The sequence below is a fragment of the Alexandromys fortis genome, unplaced genomic scaffold, assembly GCF_014885135.2.
Source record: "Alexandromys fortis isolate MF-2015 unplaced genomic scaffold, M_Fortis_MF-2015_v1.1 scaffold_133, whole genome shotgun sequence".
NCBI classification, from domain to species: domain Eukaryota; kingdom Metazoa; phylum Chordata; class Mammalia; order Rodentia; family Cricetidae; genus Alexandromys; species Alexandromys fortis.
This window is the reverse complement of record NW_026068030.1, coordinates 1,086,445-1,108,329: the sequence shown is the minus strand read 5'-3', so window position 1 is coordinate 1,108,329 and position 21,885 is coordinate 1,086,445. Positions and strand designations below refer to the sequence as shown.

Sequence of the window (21,885 nt, the reverse complement as noted above, 5' to 3'; positions counted from 1 at the left end):
ACTATCATATCATCTGCAAATAACGAAAGCTTAACTTCTTCCTTTCCAATACGAATCCCCTTGATCCCCTTATGTTGTCTTATTGCTATTGCTAGAACTTCAAGCACTATATTGAAGAGGTATGGAGAGAGTGGACATCCTTGTCGTGTTCCTGATTTTAGTGGGATGGCTTTGAGCTTTTCTCTGTTCAATTTAATGTTAGCTGTCGGCTTGCTGTAAATAGCTTTTATTATATCTAGGTATGACCCTTGTAACCCTAATTGCTCCAAGACCTTTATCATAAACGGGTGTTGAATTTTGTCGAATGCTATTTCAGCATCTAGTGAAATGATCATATGGTTTTTTTCTTTCAGTTTATTTATATGGTGGATTACATTGATAGATTTGCATATGTTGAACCAGCCCTGCATCTCTGGGATGAAGCCTACTTGATCATAATGGATAATTTTTCTAATGTGTTCTTGGATTCGGTTTGCCAGTATTTTATTGAGAATTTTTGTGTTGATATTCATGAGTGAGATAGGCCTGTAATTCTCTTTCTTGGTTCGGTTTTTGTGTCGTTTTGGTATCAGGGTAACTGTAGCTTCATAAAAGGAATTTGGCAATGACTCTTCTGTTTCTATATTGTGAAATACATTAAGGAGTATAGGTGTTAGCTCTTCTTGGAAGTTCTGGTAGAATTCTGCATTGAAACCATCTGGCCCTGGGCTTTTTTTGGTTGGGAGATTTTTGATAACAGTTTCTAGTTCTTCGCGACTAACAGGTCTAATAGATCATTCACCTGTTCTTGGTTTAGCTTTGGTATATGGTACTTATCTAAAAAAATGTTCATTTCTTTTGTATTTTCCAGTTTTGTGGCATACAGGCTTTTGTAGTAAGATCTAATGATTCTCTGAATTTCCTCTGTGTCTGTGGTTATGTCCCCCTTTTCATTTCTGATCTTAATTATTTGCGTGTTCTCTCTCTGTCGTTTAATTAGTTTGGATAGGGGTTTGTTGATCTTGTTGATTTTCTCCAAGAACCAACTTTTTGTTTCATTGATTCTTTGGATTGTTTTCTTTGTTTATATTTTGTTGATTTCTGCCCTCAGTTCTGTTATTTCCAGTCTTCTACTTCTCCTGGGCGCATCTGCCTCTTTTTTTTCTAGTGCTTTCAGGTGTGCTGTTAAGTCTCCAATGTATGCTTTCTCTGTTTTCTTTAATTGGGCACTTAGTGCTATGAACTTTCCTCTTAGCACTGCTTTGATCATGTCCCATAGGTTTGAGTATGTTGTCTCTTTATTTTCATTAAATTCAAGGAAGACTTTAATTTCTTTCTTTATTTCTTCCTTAATCCAGGTATGGTTCAGTAGTTGAGTGTTCAATTTCCATGAGTTTGTAGGCTTTCTGGGGGTATCATTGTTGTTCCCTTCTAACTTTAGTCCGTGGTGATCTGATAAGACACAGGTGGACACTGATATTCTTTTGTATCTGTGGAGGTTTCCTTTGTATCTGAGTGTGTGGTCAATTTTCAAGAAGATTCCATGAGCTGCAGAGAAGAAGGTATATTCTTTCCTATTTGGGTGGAGTGATCTATAGATGTCTTTTAAGTCCATTTGCTTTATTACCTCCAATAATTCTCTTAATTCTCTATTAGGTTTCTGTCTGATTGACCTGTCCATTGGAACATTGTACTGAAGTCTCCTATTTCTAGTGTGTGTGGTTTGATGTCTGCCTTGAGTTCTAGTAATATTTCTTTTACATAGTTGGGTGCTTTTATATTAGGGGCGTAGCTATTCAGGGTTGAGACTTCATCCTGATGAATTGTTCCTGTTATGAGTATAAAGTGTCCATCTTGATCTCTTCTGATTGACTTTAGTTTGAAGTCAGTTTTGTTAGAAATTAGTATGGCCACACCTGCTTTTTTCTTAGGACCATTTGCTTGAAAGACCTTTTCCCAACCTTTTACTCTGAGTAGATGCCTGTCTTTGTGGTTGAGATGTGTTGCTTGCAAACAGCAAAATGTTGGATCCTGTTTTTGTATCCACTCTCTTCGCCTGTGCCTTTTTAAGGGTGAATTGAGGCCATTCATATTAAGTTATATTAATGACCAGTGGTTGTTTACTCCGGTTATTCTTATTGTTTTTGGTAATAGCATTTGTGTGTCTCCCTTCTTTGAGTTGTGCTGGTGAAGGTTCACTAGACGCCTAAGTTATTGTAGACAGTGTTGGCAATGCTGGATTTCTTGGGTTGTGATTTTCCTTCTATTATTTTCTGTAGGGCTGGATTTGTGACTACGTATTGTTTAAATTTGTTCTTATCTTGGAATGTCTTGCTTTCTCCATTGATAGTGAACAATAGCTTGGCTGGGTATAGTAGTTTGGGTTTGCATCCATGGTCTCTTAGTTTTTTCAGTACCTCTATCCAGGACCTTCTGGCTTTCATGGTTTCCTTAGAGAAGTCAGGTGTAAGTCTGATTGGTTTACCTTTATAAGTTACTTGCCCTTTTCCTTTGCAGCTCTTAATATTCTTTCTTTAACCTGTATATTTTGTGTTTTGATTATTATATGGCAAGGGGATGTTTTTCTTTGATCCAGTGTGTTTGGTGTTCTGTATGCTTCTTGAATATTCAAAGGAATGTCTTTCTTTATGTTGGGAAAGTTTTCTGTTGAAACCTCTTCTCGGCTAACTCTTGCGCCTGGACTAACCCATTTCTAGTAATGTGTGTAAGCACCCCAAGTTGCGCTTACCGGGAAGATTCTAGCCTACGTCCATCCTGGGTCTGAGCTGCCTGGGAGAGTGGAGCCTGGCATCTCTGCTCCAGAGAGCAGAGCTGTCAAGTCTCTCTGGGAGCAGAGCAGAGTCTGACCTCACTTCCTTTCCTCCTAGCATCCTATCCTGTTTACTCCTCCCACCTATGTTTTAACCTATCAGGGCCAAGGAGTTTCTTTATTGCTTAAGCAATGAAATCAACAGATTGATATATGACACTCCCACATCAGTTTTCTTCCATAATTTTGTTAAAAATATTTTCTGGGCCTTTGAGTTGTGACTCTTCTCCTTCTTCTATTGGTATTATTCTTAGGTTTGGTCTTTGTATTGTGTCCCATATTTCCTGAATGTTTTGTGATGAGTATTTGTTGGCTTTGCTGTTTTCTTAGATCAGTGCATTTATTTTCTCTATGGTATCCTCAGAATCTGAGATTCTTTCTTCTATCTCTTGTATTCTATTGATTATGCTTGTTTCTGTAGACTCTGCTCTTTGACCTAGATTTTCCATATCCAGCTGGTTCTCAGTTTGTTTTTTCTTCTTTGCTTCTATTTCAGTTTTCAATTCTTGAACTGTTTCCATTACCTGTTTGATCATTATTTCTTGGCTTCCCAGGGTATCATGTACGTATTTACTCATTTCTTCAAACTTTTTATTATACTTCTCATCCATTTCTATAAGGGCGTTTTTTACATGTTGTTTAAGGGATTCTATTGCTTTCATAAAGTCAATTTTTTCCACTTCTTCTGTGTTAGAGTGTTAAAGACCTTTTGTTGTAAGATCATTGGTTTCTGGTGTTTTCATGTTGTTTTTCAGACTGTTGGGTGAATTCTTGCTTTGGTGCCTGCCCATCTCCTCCTATCGATGCTATCTAATTTGTCTTTTAAAACAGGATCGGGTTTTCCTGCTGTCCAGGGGCCCCGCTTACAAAATGCCTTCTCTCCGTTTCTTGGGTCCCGCTGCTGGCCAAGATCTCTTTCACTACTCAGAAGGGTTTTCAGGACCAGGACCAAGCTCCCCGTTTGCCAGGGATCTCGCCAACAAAAGGCCTACTCCTCTGCAGGCCAGCCACCAAAACAGAGGAACTCCCGCTCCCCTCCCTCCGGAGCTCCCTATCCAGCGCCCAAACAGACTAAACTTTGTGATCCCCTGGCCCATGGAAGGGAGGGGGAGTGAAGGAGGACCCTGGGCACAATCTGGGATATGCCAGGGAGAGAGAGAGGAACAACCCCAGCAGAGGGTACAAGCCCTTGCAGGCTAACCTGGGGGGTCAAGGTGGTCGGGGAATTCCCCTGCTCCGTTTCCTGTTTCCCACTGCAGGCCAAGAACACTCTCCCCACACAGGGTGGTCTTCAGGGACAGGACTAGGCTTACCGTTCGCCCGTGGACCTCGTTTGCTAGTTGGTGTCCACAGGTGTTTGCCCGCAGCGTCTGCGCGCCGGTGTCCGCCCGCCACGTGCATCTGCGAGCCCGTGCATCTGCCCAGAAAATGTTTTTTGAATAATAGACTGGTTTATCTTTAAGGTCTTTGCCTGTGTATTCTCTGTGCCCACACCCCATACATTATTTATCTTCCTCTGATTACAAAATGTTCATAATATTCAAGTTCTTATATTTTAAATTCCTAAGTATTAACCTAAACATGACAGACACAAAGCCAAAGAATAACTTATCTTGTACAGTTTTTGGTTCTAGATGTATGCAAAACAAATGAAAGATGTTGTTTTTCCACCGTGTTATGCCTGAAACATTAGTGTCTCCTTCCTCTGTGGGAAGGTGCTGTGATAATTCTTGTATTAGAAGTAATGGAAAACAACATGCCAGAGCAGCACAAAGTAGAAATCTTTTGTTGTGTACTATCACTGAAAATGGCAGAGATGTGCCCAGCTTCAGTTGAGGCATAGTTGGGCCCCTGAAATGATCTCCGGTGCTGGAGTCTTCTGCTTCTGACTGGCTTGCTCAGAGGCAGCTTACTGCTCAGGGAGCATACTGGACTCTGGCAATCAAGCTGCAGGCTGGCAGCTCTCAGCACATATTCTGCTGTGAAGAAGAAGACTTTCCACTGGTTCTTGATCACATAAGGCAGTTCTTGGCTCCTGTTAGTTGGAACTATGGCATATGGTTATCTCTACATCCTTGGTGTATTTTAAGTTCTGGCATCTCATAAGTATCCAGTTGCATGTCTGAGAAAGTCAGAGGAAGGAGTATCCAGGCAAGGATGGATGGCATCTTTTTCTCTTCTTTTTTTAACTTCTTTTTATTTTCTCTCATTAAAAATAACCAAACCAGGTGTGGTGGTGCATACCTTTAATTCCAGCATTCAGGCGGTTAAAGGAGGCAGGTCTCTGAATCTGAGGCCAACCTGGTTTACAGAATGAGCTCCAGGATAGCCGGGGCCACACAGAGAAACCTTGACTTGAAAAACCAAAAGATAAAAAAATTAAAAGGAAATAATATCCAAACCTGTTTTAGCAAAGGATTTATGTCAGGAAGCTGAAGAATGGGAGGCATGAGTTAGAGAGGCCAGATCTTCGTATTTCATTATTACTAATCATTTTGTATTATAATTTTAACATATATTGACTAAATGCTTTCAGTGGTGATATAAGAGCAACTTGGGTCTGGGAGTAGGGAAGATACCAGGAGTTGTCCTGGACTCCGTGTTAACATATAACCAACCAGAAGTCCTAATGAATCTGAGAGTAAACTGTAACCTATTTCATTTTAAACTTGAAACATTGCTCTCATTGATAAGCTTTAGTCTGTTTTAAGAATTTTAAGCTTAACAATCTAATATTCTTTTTAATTGGTATATTGTCTATTGAATAAGCCTTTTTGGAGACTTAGTTGCCTGCCTGCCCGAAGATCAACAAGTATTCTATCATTGAAAAATTTAAAAACATTAGTACAGAACACATAATTGGAGGAGCATCAAATCTTTTACTTGTAGCAACGTTCTCTCACCTAGGTAGAGTACATGCTCTGTTGGGAACACAGGGTCCTTACTGTGTGCTACTCAAGGACCGCCAATGCAGCAGTGAACAGAACAGCAGTGAACAACAGTGAAATCACTCTACCTCCACAGGAAGGACCTTATAGTATGAAGGGACCATACGTAGCACACAGAATGTTAAAATATGGTAGGCCTTCTAGAGAATCTAGAAAGCTGGAAGTTTTGAATAGGGTAAGGGAATTCTAGAGATCCCACTATCAAGTCTGCCCTGATTGTCTAAGGTAAACCTAAGAACTAGGGGAGGGGAGAGGCAGGAAGAGGTACAGAGAAAAATGTAGAGCTCAATAAAAATCAATAAAAAAAGAACTCATATTATTAAATAGGATGGTATGGTGGAACAGCCTCTTGAAGAAGTTTTAACAGAGTCCAAGGAAGAAAATGAGTTAGTTAAGAAGAGTTTTCATGTATTAAATATTCTGTTTTAGGGCAACTTTCTGACATGAACACTCTTCTCTGCATAGTTCACAGAGGAATGCTAGGAGAGAGCCAGTATAACATGACAGCAGTCTGGAAGGTTAACTGTAGAAAAGAAATAAGGCCCTTTAATAATCAAGAGCTAAATCTGCAGTTCCATTGGTGTTGAGTTATATGGTATGCTTAAGGGTACCATGGCAATTTGAGGATTTTGGAATTTCTTGAATGGGAGAATGTAAAGTTCAAGGAAATGAAAATTGTATTTACTTTGTGTCTGTATAGCAGATTCATAGGGCTTATTCACAGCAACATGCACTTCATGGTGGTAGACAAGACATGATGGGGATGATGATGGTGGTAGGGGTGGTGGTGATCATAGTAATGGAGGTGTCAATGGTGATGGTGGTGGTCATGGTGGAGATGGCTGTGATAGTTGAAATGGTGATGGCAGCAATGGTACTATAAATGGCAGTGGTGTTGGAAGTTGTGATGATGGTGGTCATGGTGGTGAGGGTGATGTTTGGGAAGTAATGGTGGTGATGGCTGTTGCTTTGTTGTTGTTGCAGGTAGTGGTTACAGAGATGTTGGCAGTGATGGTTTATAGGGGAATTATAGGAGTGACAAATCCCCAGCCATCTTTTCATATCACTCTTTTTTTGAGCAACTACTCTGATTAGTTACCAACACATACATTTTCTATATTCTTTACTTCCTATTACTTTAGAGCCTTAAATTTTCATATTTCTTAGCTTATTAATTCAGCAGATTTAGATAACTAATATGTTCTAGTGACAACTGTTGTTGATGATTTAAAGCTTTACATTTATATAATACCTAATACCTCATGGCATAGTTTTACCTATAATTTTATGTGAGTGATCTCTTGTGTAGAACCTTCATGAAATATTTATAGTCATTGTTGCCATTTTTCTAAGTTCTTACTTGTCTTGAGTTCCAATTCATCTTAAACTATAGCTTTTATGGCATGATTTACCTATGTTCTATAACTTCATCACTTATGGGATGCTGAATAAGTCTCTTTGAGTGCATCTACATATTATTATTTCTTATGTAGACATTTGAGAAAAAGTGCTTTTCTGATGAGGCTAGGATCCATGCTATTTGAATGAGAAAATATAAAAACTTTCTTGTATTGTTAAGTTCTTTGTCATATTAACATAAATCATCCTGAGGAATTATTTTCTTTTTTTAAATATTGCACCTTCATATTTAAAACAGTTTATAATATTTAATCCTTTATGGCATTTTCTTAAGAAAATGTCTGGCTTAGGAAGAATGTTATTTTTTACATATATTTTCATTTTACATATTTTTTGTTGAGAACTTGCCTTGTAGAATATAGTGGGTCTCCTTTCCCTGTGGTTCTACTTTCTGTAGACTCAGTTAGTCAATTGAGGTCCCAGCATATAAAATGAACATCCCTAGAATTTTTTTTAAAAAATGCCAAAGTTTTAAATTATATAGCATAAGGGATGGAGAGATGGCTCAGCAGTTAAGAATACTGCCTGCTCTTCCAAAGGTCCTTAGTTCAATTCATCTGTAATGAGATCTGGTGCCCTCTTGGGGAAGAAACCTGGTCAGTGGTTCTCATCAAATTAGACCATGAAATTCAATATGGACAAGTTAAACAGAACTGCCATATATGGTCTGGCCATGCATGTGTGTGCATTGCCAGTGTAAAAAAAAAAGATGAAAAGATAAGTAGCATCACCAAGTCTTACAACATCTGGATCTGTTGTGTGTGGGCTTTTTTCCAGTGTATCCACACTATATATTTTACCTGCTATAGGTGAACTGATTGCCAACTCAGCATGGCAGCTCCTGGGGTGTTCATATGCAAGCAACCCTTCTATAAGCACCTAATCCTTGTTCACCATACTTAACCTTCATCTTTATTCATCTCATCACATTGTACCACACAGGTGGCAGACAGGCTTTGTGTCTTTTCACAGTGTCACAGTGAAAAATGTGAAGCCATAACAGTGGAATGTTGAGAATGACAGGGATTTAATGCTCTTAAAGTCTGTTGTTGTTGGCCATATTTCTAATTTATCTTATGCTGAAGTTATAATTCAAACATTATTATAGGTATATATAGGTGTTATGTGTGACTGTCCTCCAACCAACAGCCTCTTTCTTGGGGTTGTTCATCTGTGCCCCCTTGTGCAAGATCATCCCAGCTGGCTGGTGATGAGTGTAGGGTACAAGATTCTCCATTGAGTATCCAGATGCTCTCTGCCACCTGCAGTGCTGCCTGGGGGAAGGGCTAAAGCACACAGTAGTGGGGAAGACAGGAAAAAATACTCTATCAATGTTACTACAATAGAAGCCCTCTTCCCTGCTGAGTAACACTTTCTAGGTGCAGTCAGTTGTAGGGCTAGGGAGGTGCTCACACCCTTGTAAGTAATTCCTCACCTATGTTCTGCAAGAAAGCCCAATAACATCATTGACTCCCTGGTGTGAACTTTGGGAAAACATTCAGACATTGCTTTACGTCTCCCCCACAGAAGAAATTATAGCAAGAGTATGTACAGGGAAATATAGTGTATGTTGCACTTGGTATTATTCGTATGTTCAGGCACTCACTGTGGGTCTTGCTTTCAGATACCCTGGCCCAGTAAGAACCTGAAATTCTCAAGAGGGTGTTGTATTCAATTTCCCTCATCGCTGTTGTCCTTAGATCACGATGAAGGAAGCAAACACATCTCTCTCATATCTGAGCACTCTGAAGCCGAGGAGGACAATTTTTATTATTTGATATTCTGTCTTAAATGACTTAACAATAATTGGTTTCTAACCATAAATAAAGGACATTGAACCTATAATTTGTGATCCCAGAGAAGCTAAATAAGAAGTTGAACCCAAAGAAAAACATATAGTTATCCGCCTGGATATGAAAGAACCTTCATCTTGGATATGAGAGAACCTTCATCTGGTGATGGAAGGAGATAGAGACAGAAACCCACATTGGAGCACCGGACTGAGCTCCCAAGGTCCAAATGAGGAGCAGAAGGGGGAGAACATGAGCAAGGAAGTCAGGACCACAAGGGGTGCACCCAACCACTGAGACAGTGGGGCTGATCTATTGGGAGCTCACCAAGGCCAGCTGGACTGGGACTGAAAAAGGATGGGATAAAACCAGACTCTCTGAACATGGCGGACAATGAGGGCTGATGAGAAGCCAAGGACAATGGCACCGGATTTTGATCCTACTGCATGATCTGGCTTTGTGGGAGCCTAGCCTATTTGTATGCTCACCTTCTTGGACCTGGATGGAGCGGAGAGGACCTTGGACTTCCCACAGGGCAGGGAATCCAGACTGCTCTTCAGACTGGAGAGAGAGGGGGAATGGTGTGGGGAGAGGGGGAGAGAAGTGGGGGGAGGGGGAGGGAAATGGGAGGCGGAGAGGAGGCAGAAATTTTTTCAATAAGAAATAAAATAAAAATGACTTAACAATCAGTGTCAGTGGAATGCATACCAGAAAATAAAATTCTAGGCAAATGTTTTTAATTTTATATGATTCCATAGAGTACAACTAAGACCAGTTATAAGACAATAAATGGTGATATATTCTATCTTGACATATAATGTGGTAGATTTTTAATAGAACTGTTCAGATTTCAAATATATTAGACATAAATTTCCTGTCACTGTAGAATTGCACTATTTTAATGGGCAGGATGTAAGAAGACCAAGTTTGATCAGCATTAATGATTGTTTTAGCCACTAGCACTAGAAAAGTTAACCTACCATTCTTTTTTGCCCTTGTTTAGTAAGAAATTATAGGTAATTTCAAAACCATTGTATGATATACATGAGGTGTAAAACTGGAAAAAATAATAAACATGTAATTACCACCCAACTTAAGTATATTTGCCTATAAAATTCAAGGTAGCTTTGTTTCATTACTAAATCTAAATCATTATAATGCCTTATATCTTTTTGTACTTTAACAAAAATTGTTAATTAAACATGATAATTAATATAACTGGTTGCCATAAGCATGAGTAGGTTCTGCATTGAGGGATTCAAACAATCAAGAATTGAAAGGCAATTCAGAAGAAAAGAGTCCCATCCATAATGGAGGGGGGAGGACCTGGGACTTCACACAGGGCAGGGAACCCTGACTGCTCTTTGGACTGGACAGGGAGGGGGAGTGGAAGTGGGGGGATGGGGGAGGGAAATGGAAGGTGGGGAGGAGGTGGAAATTTTTAATAATAATAATAACATAAGCTTAAAAAAGAATCCCATCCATAAAGAGCACATGTAGACTTTTACCGTACCATTTAACATTAAGGTTTCTGCATAACAGCTGCTCATGTGGGATTTACTGGAGGAAATAAAGACACAGCTTTATGTCTGTGGGAGGGTGTACATAGGTCATATTCTAATGCTGCTCCATTCCACATCATATGTGGAGCCTTGGGTGTGGTATCAACAGTGTTCTAGAACAATTCTCTGTAGGACTGTATGCAGTTACTTTTCTGTGGGTCTGTATCTCATGAACATATGATACATCTGTGCTTCTATGTGTGTTTATTCTTTTTAACCATCAGAATATTAAGGCGTTTGATTATGCAGTTATTTTATTTTTGTTCATGAGTGTAGGAGATGTGTACCAATGTGATCTTTGTTTGCATTTTTCTGATTGATAAAAACCAGTATCTTTTTATATTATTGATTTGATTTATTTCCTGTTGTCTAACATGTTTATCAAAATAGTTTCCTATTTTTTCATGTCTTTACTTATTCTTTATCAATTCTTAGCCATTCCTTCTTCTGAATAGTAAACCTACCTTTTGTAGGTAGAAACTGGCTCCTAGTGTTTGGATGTTTCTTCCTCGCTTTAGGTTTATTGGTTATTAATTTTGAGTAAAATGGGGAAGTTTTTATTTCATTTAAGAGATCTCCTATCCCAAAGTCTGTTCGCTTTCCTGACTCTATTTCTTGTCTGGTGTTCAGCTTCCAAATGTGCATATACTCACATTTCTCCCCAGTTCTTCAAGAGTGTTCACCCAAACAGATGCATATTCCATATCGCTGGGTACCAGTCATATTCCTAGAGGAAAGCTCTGCACCACACAGATGGCTACCTCTGCCCTGGGGGTACTTGTCCTCCTTTGTTTCAGTTTGCCAACATTCTTGTTTTTAATTACTTTAAGCCTGAGGAAGGGAAAGTTCAGTCAGCCATCTTACTTCAAAAATATCCCTTGGTTATTTTGGCTCTTCATTGTTTTGGACGCACTTTATATTAATATTTTCCAATTTCATATAGATTATCATTGACTGGATGGGGGCATTTATTACTTTCCTAAGCTTGAGGATCTTTGTTTTTTTTTTTCTATGTTACCTTCTGTGTATTTCTTTGTCTCTCTCTGTCTCTCTCTCTTTCTACACACACACACACACACACAGATTCTAAATAATGTAGACCCTTAAAGTAGTTTTTGCTTGGAACACATAATTCTATATATGTATTATAAAATATATAATGTTTTATAATATCTGTCTATATGTAGCATATTATAAAATGTAAGAATTTTATAATATTATAAAATGTAAAGAATTTTATAATATTACATTTTATAATATTATAGTTTATAATATTATAAAATGTAAAGAATTTTTCAAAATGTTTTTTGGCTTCTGATGTAGTGATCCTACTTTGAAGCCTGTCATACTGAACAGATCCAAGCCTGCAAAAGGGCAAGTTTGATATTAGTAGACGCATGATTATTTCCCCATTACAAGGATTCCTGATGAAGACATTTTATAGAGAATGTGGCTTGGTGCAAAAGCCAAAATACTATTTCAGATAAAGCTACTATTTCTCACTACCTGTCAAAAGGAAAACTGTGATTTAAAAGTGAACTGAAGATGACTTTCTTCAGATGCACATTAAACCTAAGCAAGCTTTTTTAGGAGTTTTTCCTGAATGGCAAGAAGAAGATATGGAGTCTGACTGTCTTTCTGTTTCTCTTTCTCATGAGTAATCAAATTAAATTTATATTTTATGTGATACTAGTCATAGTGTTCGTGTTTAATTCTGCTAGTCTATGTTTATAGTATCTGGTAGACCCCTTCTTCTTCACATATGATAAAGGTAATAGTTGTGTGTTTTAATTTTTCAGTGCTTAGGCTCAAACACTAGGTTTCCTACATGTTAGGCAAGCACTCTGGTAGTGAGCTATTATCCCTCCCCCACCACAGATACTGTACAGTATTCTTTCACAGAGCTGCACACACATGACACATAGCGACCTAAAAAGAGTAGTTGATTGGTAACTTATAATTAAGTTTATGTAGCTTTATCTTGCTTTTGTTTATAGGATGAGAGATACTTGATGAATATGATTATTGTCAACTGAAAAACGAGAACAGAATTAGTGAAGTGGTTTCTCTAACTTCTTAACACCTTGCTTTTCCTCTAGTGTTTGTGTTCCTCAGGATAGTTCACGTGGGTATGTGATTCCACATCTTCAAAAGATTGTTTTTAGGTCAGAAAAAAATTAAAATAACCTTAACATCAACAGGTACTGAACATTTTGTCATCAGTCCAGATGTTTTTTTTTTAAGTCGTTGTAAACTACAATTAATGGAATATAATATCAAAAATCACAATCCAGCTTGAGAAAGAAGCCTATTTATAGAGGGAACTTAATAAAATTGAGTTACATAAATTTCTACATGTTAAATGATAAGAAATAAATACAGATATATGCAGTGTGAAACTGGATCTACCTGCTGGCTCTTAAAATAGTAATACTTTTTTTTGCTTTAAAAAACACTGAATTTTGTGTGACTAAGAAAAATCAATGAACATGTAGTTTTCACCAAGGAACATCACCTTACACCTATTTAAGGTCATTGTAGTTTTAACTTTGTGTGGTTTTTTTTTTTTGGTGTGTTTCTAATTAAAATATATGTCTTCTTATTAGGAAACTAATCTTGCAGACCACAAGGTAAAAACTCATGTCCTTCTAATGCTAAGTTTCATGGCCTCTTCTTCTTCACTTTGTATTGATTGTTGTGGGGGCTTTAATATTTTCACAAAAAAAAAGTATCCAATCAGTGAAAATGTTCAATACTGTAGTGTTTCTGACTCTGACAAGTTAGTGTTTGTTTAGCATTATCAGTATCCCCCTGTCTAATATGGATGTACATTTGTGGATAACTTACATCAGTACCATCTTTTTCTTTGTTGCCTACATCCTCTTTATTAGTCTTACTTTTTTACTAGAGGACTGAGAAACAATGAAGTCAGTGTGTGTGTGTGTGTGTGTGTGTGTGTGTGTGTGTGTGTATTTGTATTCTTTGAAAATTTCAAACCTTTATACAATGTAGCTTGATCACATTCATCACCCAGTATCTACTTCCAAATCCATAATCTCCCTGAAAATAACCCCTCCCAACTTCATACTCTTTTTATTTTTTCAATTTTTATTTTTAATGTATTTTGAGTAAAATATAATTGACTCACTTTCCCCTTTCCCTTTACTCCTTCCAACTTATTTCATGTGCCTGTCTCACTCTCAAATTGATAACCTCTTATTACTTATTACTTATTATTAGTATTTTTATTTCTGAAAGTTGGAAACACAGTGAATGAATTACCCAGGGCTAGTGAAGTCATGCATCTTAAAGACAAACCACTTCAATAACCACCATAATTTGTAACTATACTCTAAATATTTATCCTTATACACACAGATAACTGTTGTTTTTCCATTACATCAAAGGAACTTCCTTTAGCAACAGATGGAGACCATTACAGAGAGCACAACTGATCAAAACACAGAGAACACGAGACTACGGTGCCTAGTTCAAAATGATACATCTACAACACAACTCCTGCATGTAATGCTCGGGGATCTTTGCAGAAGAGGAGGAAGAAATATCGTAAGAGCCACAGAAGTAGGAAGTTTGCTGTGACATGTGTGTCTTGTCTCACAGAAATGTCAGAGAAGCTACAATCAGGAAATCTCATTAACAAGGCTGCCTTACCAAGGCCCAAACAATGGTGACACCGCTAGATATGCTCATAAAGAAGAAGGAAATCTCAAGGGCCTCAACCCTAGACAAAAAACTATGGGCAACAGGGGGAGACTGAGAACAGGACAAAGTCTTACCCATGGAAAAGCTTCCCGAAACCATTATCCAGTACTGAGTGGTCAGTCCTGAAATCATATACATACAAGTAAACATTTCAGAAATGGAACAGGTTATATTTATATAGCTGTGTATATATATATATATATATATATATATATATGTGTGTGTGTGTGTGTGTGTGTGTGTGTGTGTGTGTGTAGTCTATATACACACATATGTATAAATATGAGGACAATTAAAAAAAGATAATGAATTCAAGAGAAAACAAGGCATATGCTTGCCTGGTAGGGTTTGGAGAGAAAAGAGAAGGGAAACAAGATATAATTCTTTTATGATTTATATATGTATATGTCACTTGACCTAAATGAATAAGGTTGGGATGCCTAACTCATTTGTAATGGAACCACAGAAAGTCCCAGGTCAAGATGAGAAGAGAGACTCCTAACACTGAACAGTAAGAAGATAATGAAACCTAGAATTTCTAGAAATCTTGCCTAAGGTGCTTAAAGGCTATCACACCTAGGAAATTTAATGAGTATAAAAGACTAACAATGAAGTCACTGGAAGTGGAAACAGTTACCTGCATAGCAGCTTTCAAATTCAAAGAGGAGGTCTGCAAAATGAACTCCAGCCCAAATGCAGGAACAGCTAAATATGACTTCATTGTGACATCACAACTTGGGACACAGGACTTGTATGAGTGGACCTAGATCTAACTTGGAGACGTCCTTCCTGAAGTGTAGCTTCCAAAGCATCATAAAGTCTTATGCAAGCTGCAAAGGAAGGGAAACAATAGATTTCCAGCCAGGAAGCCTATGAACCACAACACTGACCAACATCGTGAACACACAGAAAGGTGCAATAGTGGCATTCTTTTTCTTGAAGGTAAGCAACAGCTCTCCAGTAATTCATTCACTGTGTTTCCAACTTTCAGAAATAAAAATACTAATAATAAGTACCATTCTCATTGAGCTGACTCAAGAAATATTACAAGACATTTTGTTTTCAGATGGATATAAACATGTCCCTCTTCATGGCAATAACCATAATGTTTGTATCCATGCTCTTGCTGAATATTACTGTGTAGCTAAGAGTCATCAGGTCAATTGTGGTCTTCTTTAATCTGTAAAATATTGTAGTGGCTCTAGATTTTATTCTGCCGAATTGACATTTTCTCTGTCGCTGTCTGCTAACTGTGTGAGGTTAGCCTGGAAGGTAGACTGGTCCATTACTCATCCATTACTGTTTAGATTTGCCTGTTGAGGTTTCTTTTTTTTTGCATAATTGTTCTATTGTCACTATTTTAAAAAGAAAGACAAATCTCAGTTCTTAATTGTGGTATGGTTAGCAAGAAGATGCTGCCACAGCCTACTGCCAATACAAATTTCTGTAAACATCTATAAATATCTTACATTTAACATATTTAATATAATATGTTCCTAGATTTCAAAAAAATAAACATCATGAAAATATTTATTGGATACTTATTGTGTAGCAGAGAGGTGCCATAATGGGAAACAGTTCAGAAAGAAACATAATTCCTACCCTCAGGGAGTTCTCCATATAATGGAAGTTGGTGACAGCCTTATCAGTCACTTTATTAATATCGCTAAGTGACTCGCATATGTCTTTCTTTTTAAGACTGTTAGCTTTAGATCAGCCTCTTGTTCATGCCCTTGCTTGGTGATTATAGAAAATTTCAATGTTCTTTTAGGGTCAGGAAATTATGACTTTGATCTTGTAAAGATGACATATGTGTCTTTTAGAGAATCATATATTTCTGAATGGTGAGAAATTAATTTTTTCACTGGTCACTTCATTGTAAGGAAGTCATAAATGAATAATGCACAGGTTGAGCTTGACACATTAAAAGAGACCTTGAGGTAAAAGAAGAAGCCTTAAATCTACTGAGATGGTTCTTAGAATAATTTAGAAGTCCGTATGGGTGTTTTTGTATCCTTGAAAACTCTTTGAATGGCAACTCTATACACCGGGTTATGTTAAACTTTCCCTTACTCAGCTGCTTGTCAAGAGTCCAAGAATTGTTTCATTCCTGAATTAAGAAGTATGGAGATCCATTCCAGTCTTGTTTTATACACCTTCACTCTGTATGACTTTGGGAAAGAAGATATCTTTCCAGAACCCCAGGTTCTTTATCCATCTACGTTCACAAGATATGAAGAACTGCACTCTCCTGGCTTTGTCCTCTGAAATAGGCTTCAGTGTTCTGAAGATGACGAGAAGTTATGAAGAAGGCAAAGAAGTTATAACGTACTCCATAATGTCTCAAGGATAAATCAAGACACATGTGTGCACAAGGGAAGCTCTTTGTGCTGCTGCTGCTCATCCGGGGAAGCAGGACTTTAAAGGAATCTTTTAGGACAGCTAACCAGATTTTACCTAAAGTATAAAATGTAACCTCTAGTTCAATATCAATGTTAGTTTTTCCATTCATGTAACTCAAATGATGAAGTCTGCTTAAAGAAAGTAGAGTTTTTAAAGAAATACTTTCATTTTAATTTAGGTAATTTCACTGTGAATATAATTTATTTTATTAATACAAAGTACTTATGTTAATCTTGAATGTTATCACATCGGTATCTCTGAAGGTCTGATTACATGTTTCAATATGTACTTTCCTTAGGGAAAATGATTGATATAATCATCTTATAATTGTAACTACATTCCTGGTGTGTCTGTTTATGTGAAAGAAAAAAGGTACAAAGATAATGATGCTGATTCTAATGAGGGAGTAGTACTAGCCTTGTAGGATTTATCTAATGATAGCCTATCTTTATTTTTGTAGCATGTTCTTACTTTCGAAGCTTGTCCTTTTGATCATGTACTGAAGTCATAGCTTATTCTTAACTTTCTCTCTTCAACATGTAGGGCTGTGATCTTATTTCAACTCCTGACCAAGATCATACTGATTTTACCAAGTGTCTTCAAGTGCTCCAAAGGAAGATAGAAGAAAAAGAGTTGCAGGTAAGATGTGTCCCTATCGGAAAGGAAGGTCTGCTAGTCAAGATGCCAAAAACCATGTGTATTTATTTCTGTGATGTTACTTTTGAGTTTTCACCATTTTTTTCCCTTGTGTATCACTTAAATCTGAACTGAGCTGGGTAAACAAATAAGTGTGCATAGATAGGAGACCACAAATTTTGATGGCTTAGAACTATAAATAAGTGAACTGGACCACATGTAATCCGAACAGATATTTTTCCCAGCTTAGAGTAATCAGCACATCATCATTTCTCACATACTATTGCCAGTTAGAGCTATGCATGTTTTGTAATATTTCGATTTAAATGTTGTGTCTTGTGTATACAAAACAGATATGGGCTTGATTTGGCACATGAGCCATCATTGCAAAGTTTATGTAATGAAATTAAAATACTGCTTCTATTGTATTTTATCTAGAGAAGGCTTTTACTGATTTGCATTTGTGTATTCTTTAATGATTTTCATCCATCACACAAATGTTCAATTAAATTAGTTAGTACACAGCCTACATTTCTTATACTTTCATTACCTGTTGAAGTGGTAAGAAATTTGTTTTAGGTCTTTCTTTAAATGAACATCTAGAAAATTACAACTGAAGCATTGAATGATAAATTTTTATTGTTTGATCTGGCAAGGGCAATAAGTTAAGCCAATATGTATTATCAGTTGTATAATTTTATACCAAGGAAACACCCTTGAATATTAGAATGCTTTTGATAGCACAAGTATCAGCAAATGCTTGCTAATCTGCTATCTTTAGTCTACTGCAGAAAGGAAGCCAGCAAGCACGCCTCAGACAGGTCCTTACTCTGCTTGATTTACATTCACATGTTGTGTGGCTTTGTCTTCACAAGGCTTCCTTGATGGCATTGCTGCCACCAGTACCGTTTACCCTTTGCAGCAGAGAGGGAAAGTTATGAAGAATTTCTCATCCTTTTCCACCACCAGCCAACTTCACTCTCAGAATCTCTCTATTTTACCACCCATGGGTTGGCAAGAGAGGACGAGGGTTCACTGTCTGCTGTGTAGAATGAAGACTGAGCTTGATCCACTGGGTTGTTTATTCAGAGTACCCAATATCCATCTGGCAGAAGGCATGGTGTGGGAAAAGCAACTCTAATAAGAACTTATTCTTTAGCAATGAGGTCCCTCAGAGATTTATTCCAGCATATATATTCTAAGTTAAGAGAATAAATCTTCTTCTCTATTTGAAGAAAAACCTTGTTAACTGTCATAATTGGCAAGTAGTTCAATGTGCAGACACAACAAAAACAATTCAGTGAACATTGCTGAACTATACTAAATATTTTGTGCTATTTTTCAGCAGTAAATTGCTATAATTTAGTATTTGTTTACTAAAAAAAAGAAAAGAAAACAGCCAATTGAAAATTATCTACTTTAAACACATATAGCTGATTTGGGGTTTATTAAGAAAAAATTGTAAATCTTTGCAACTGTATCTCTCTCTATTTTTCAAGCACTTCTGTAAAAATTATCAAAAATAGAAATGTAATTATGTGATTCCCATTTTATATAATTAATAGTATCTATAATACAGTGTTTAGTCATTGTGTTTCAAAAGAAACAATTATATCTCAACTCAACAAGATCCCCACATACAGAAAACTCCCAAACTAAGGTAAAAGAAATGATCTGGAAAAAAAACAATGAAAATATCAAAATAAGCAAATAATAATTGCTATTATTATTATTATTAAATATTATTATTACATCCAATCAGTGAGGATGAGGTACCTGCTAAGGACCAGCAAGTGTGCACTCATAGCAATGACTTTGTCTTCCAGCTGTGCTGGTCCTAGGTCTGCTGCTTCTGGGAGGAATGTGTTTGGCTCTGGGATTTTCAGGGAACAGCTTGGACTTCTTGCACTGTGTGCCAAAGGAGTTGCAGCTGGGTAGTGGCATGCATGAACTGCTGTGTGGAGGAAAATGCACTCATCCCTGCCCTAGTGTCCACAGCCTCTGGCATGCTCCGAACCTGCATCTTCAGTCCTATACTTGGTGGATCTTTCTTACAGCTCCCAAAATCTACTACATTCCCTCCTCTTCTGTCCCCAGGTAATTCTATGTGTTTGTCTCTTTATTTGAAATCCTGTTTTGTTTTGTTTTGTTTTGCTTTGCTTTGCTTGCCTCAACCTTCCTTGACTGATTTGCCAGCCTTTTCTTAGTTGCCATGTAGCTTAGGGTCCACTCCTCCTCATTTCCGTATAGCCCCTTATTTCTCCTTCAGGGCATGCTGAACACTTTAAAGCATTTCGTTGTTTCGAATTATTTGCACCAAGTTTTTCTTCACATCTTTGCTATCCATCCCAGGAAGCTGGGGTCAGGTGCAGGTGCTAGAGGCTTAATGGTAGTGCATTGTATAAGGAGGTACTCAGAATATTTGGTGAGTTTGATATTTTGTATGCATAAAGAGAAACAGTTATAGGAAGGCTTTTCAGGGGGGGCTCTGACAGGCTAATAGGAGCTAAGCAGAAAAGAAGAAAAGCAAGTTTAAAATCCACACTGTACAACAAGGACAGATGGCTTGGTAAAGGCAGGAAACACCTTGTCCATTCTTCAGGGCCCCAAATAGGCCTGAGAATTAAATTAACATGAGCTGGATCAATAGAATAAAAGTGTGTGCGTTTATTTAATAGAGATTTTACATAGCATGAGAATCATTGAAGAGGTATGAAATCCCAAAGTAGCACTTAGGAACAGTTACTTAAATAATAGGCTAGACAAAGATTTTCAATGAAATAGATTTTTTCATACAATATATTCAGATTAAGGTTTCCCTTCCTCCTCCTCCCAGTTCCTGCTCACCTCCCCTTCTTTCCAGATCTACACCATTCTGTCTCTCAGTAAAACATAGACACCTAAGGAATAATAGTAAAATAAAATAAGGTAAAACAAAACAAACAAGCCAAAATATGACAGAACAACCAGGCAATAGAAGGAGCTAAAGAAAAAGCATAAAAAAAAAACCACATAGGCAGAGAGACACACATTCACTCACCCAGGAATCCCGAAAAGCACAAAACTGATAGTCATAATATAGGTGCAAAAGACCTATATGATTAAAAAATAACTCTGGCAGCATTATGAGAAAAAGATGTTACTGAGTTTGTTTTGTCTTTGTTATTTACCTTCCTGACATGGAGTCTACCCTTAAGAGTACTTTGTTTCCCCCAGTGAGATGCCCCTAGAGAAAACTGAGTCAATTGGAGATAGCTTCTGGTTAGGAAAGGAGCTGTGTGTCCATTTCTCCTTTCAGCTCCAAGGACCTCCATCTGGACCATACCTATGCAAGCCCTGTGCATGCTGCTTCAGTCTCTGTGAGTTCATATGAGCTTTGATCCTGTTGATAGGGGGCCCTGTTTTCTTAGTGTCCTGCACCCCCTCTGGCTCTTACTCTTTTACTGTCTCCTCTTCCACAGATCACCCTGAACCCTGAGGGAAGGAATTGATGGAGACATCCCATTTAGGGTGAAGTGTTCCAAGGTCTCTCACTTCCTTCATAATGTTTGGCTTTAGGTCTCTTTATTTGTTCCCATCATCTCTATAGCAGCAATCTCTGGTGATGGGTAAGCAAAGCATGGATCTGCTTTCTTGGCCATGGAATGGACAAAGAATATTAATTGTGGAAAAACACCTAAATTATGTGCATAGGCATATTTTATTAGTACCTTATCTACCACCATACAAAATTCTTTTATTGTTCTTATCTTTGGAGATGAGCTGTATGTTGCCTCTTCTACACAGGGACTAAGTATGTGTTTTTAAGAAACACTGTGAAGCTTTGTCTCTATCTCCATCCATCGCCAGATGAAGGTTCTATGGTGATATGCAAGATATTCATCAGTATGGCTATAGGATCAGGCCATTTCAGGCTCCCTCTCCTCAGCTGCCCAAGGAAATAGCTGGGGACATCTCCATGGACACCTGGGAACCCCTGTAGAATCAAGTCTCTTGCCAACCCTAAACTGACTCCCTTAATTAAGATATATACTTCCCTGCTCCCATATCCACCCTTCCTCCATCCCAACCATGCCATTCCCCCAAGTTCTCCCCATCCTCCCCTTCTCACTTTTCTCTCCCCATCTCCCCTTACCCTCATCCTACCCCCACCCCCAAGTTCCCAATTTTTGCCCGGCAATCTTGTCTACTTCCAATATCCAGGAGGATAACTATATGTTTTTCTTTGGGTTCACATTCTGATTTAACTTCTCTAGGATCAAGAATTATAGGCTCGATGTCCTTTATTTATGGCTAGAAACCAATTATGAGTGAGTACATCCCATGTTCATCTTTTTGGGTCTGGGTTACCTCACTCAGGATAGTGTTTTCTATTTCCATCCATTTGCAAGCAAAATTCAAGATGTCATTGTTTTTTATGTAGTACTCTAATATGTATATAATCCACACTTTCTTTATCCATTTTTCCATTGAAGGGCATCTAGGTTGTTTCCAGGTTCTGGCTATTACAAATAATGCTGCTATGCACATAGTTGAACAAATGCTTTTGTAGTATGATAGAGCATCTCTTGGGTATATTCCCAGGAGTGGTATTG

The 21,885-nt window shown here is 37.7% G+C and overlaps 1 protein-coding gene across 5 annotated transcripts in view; it reads left to right on the top strand.

Annotated features, from left to right (window-relative positions):
* The window catches only part of Tpk1 (thiamin pyrophosphokinase 1), a 337,026-nt gene that overhangs the window by 159,475 nt on the left and 155,666 nt on the right, over nt 1-21,885 (top strand). For all 5 annotated transcript variants that reach the window (XM_050164434.1, XM_050164432.1, XM_050164433.1 and 2 more), the window contains one exon: nt 17,198-17,293. In XM_050164434.1, coding sequence (XP_050020391.1) covers nt 17,198-17,293 — 96 coding nt within the window. The remainder of the gene's footprint in view (nt 1-17,197; nt 17,294-21,885) is intronic.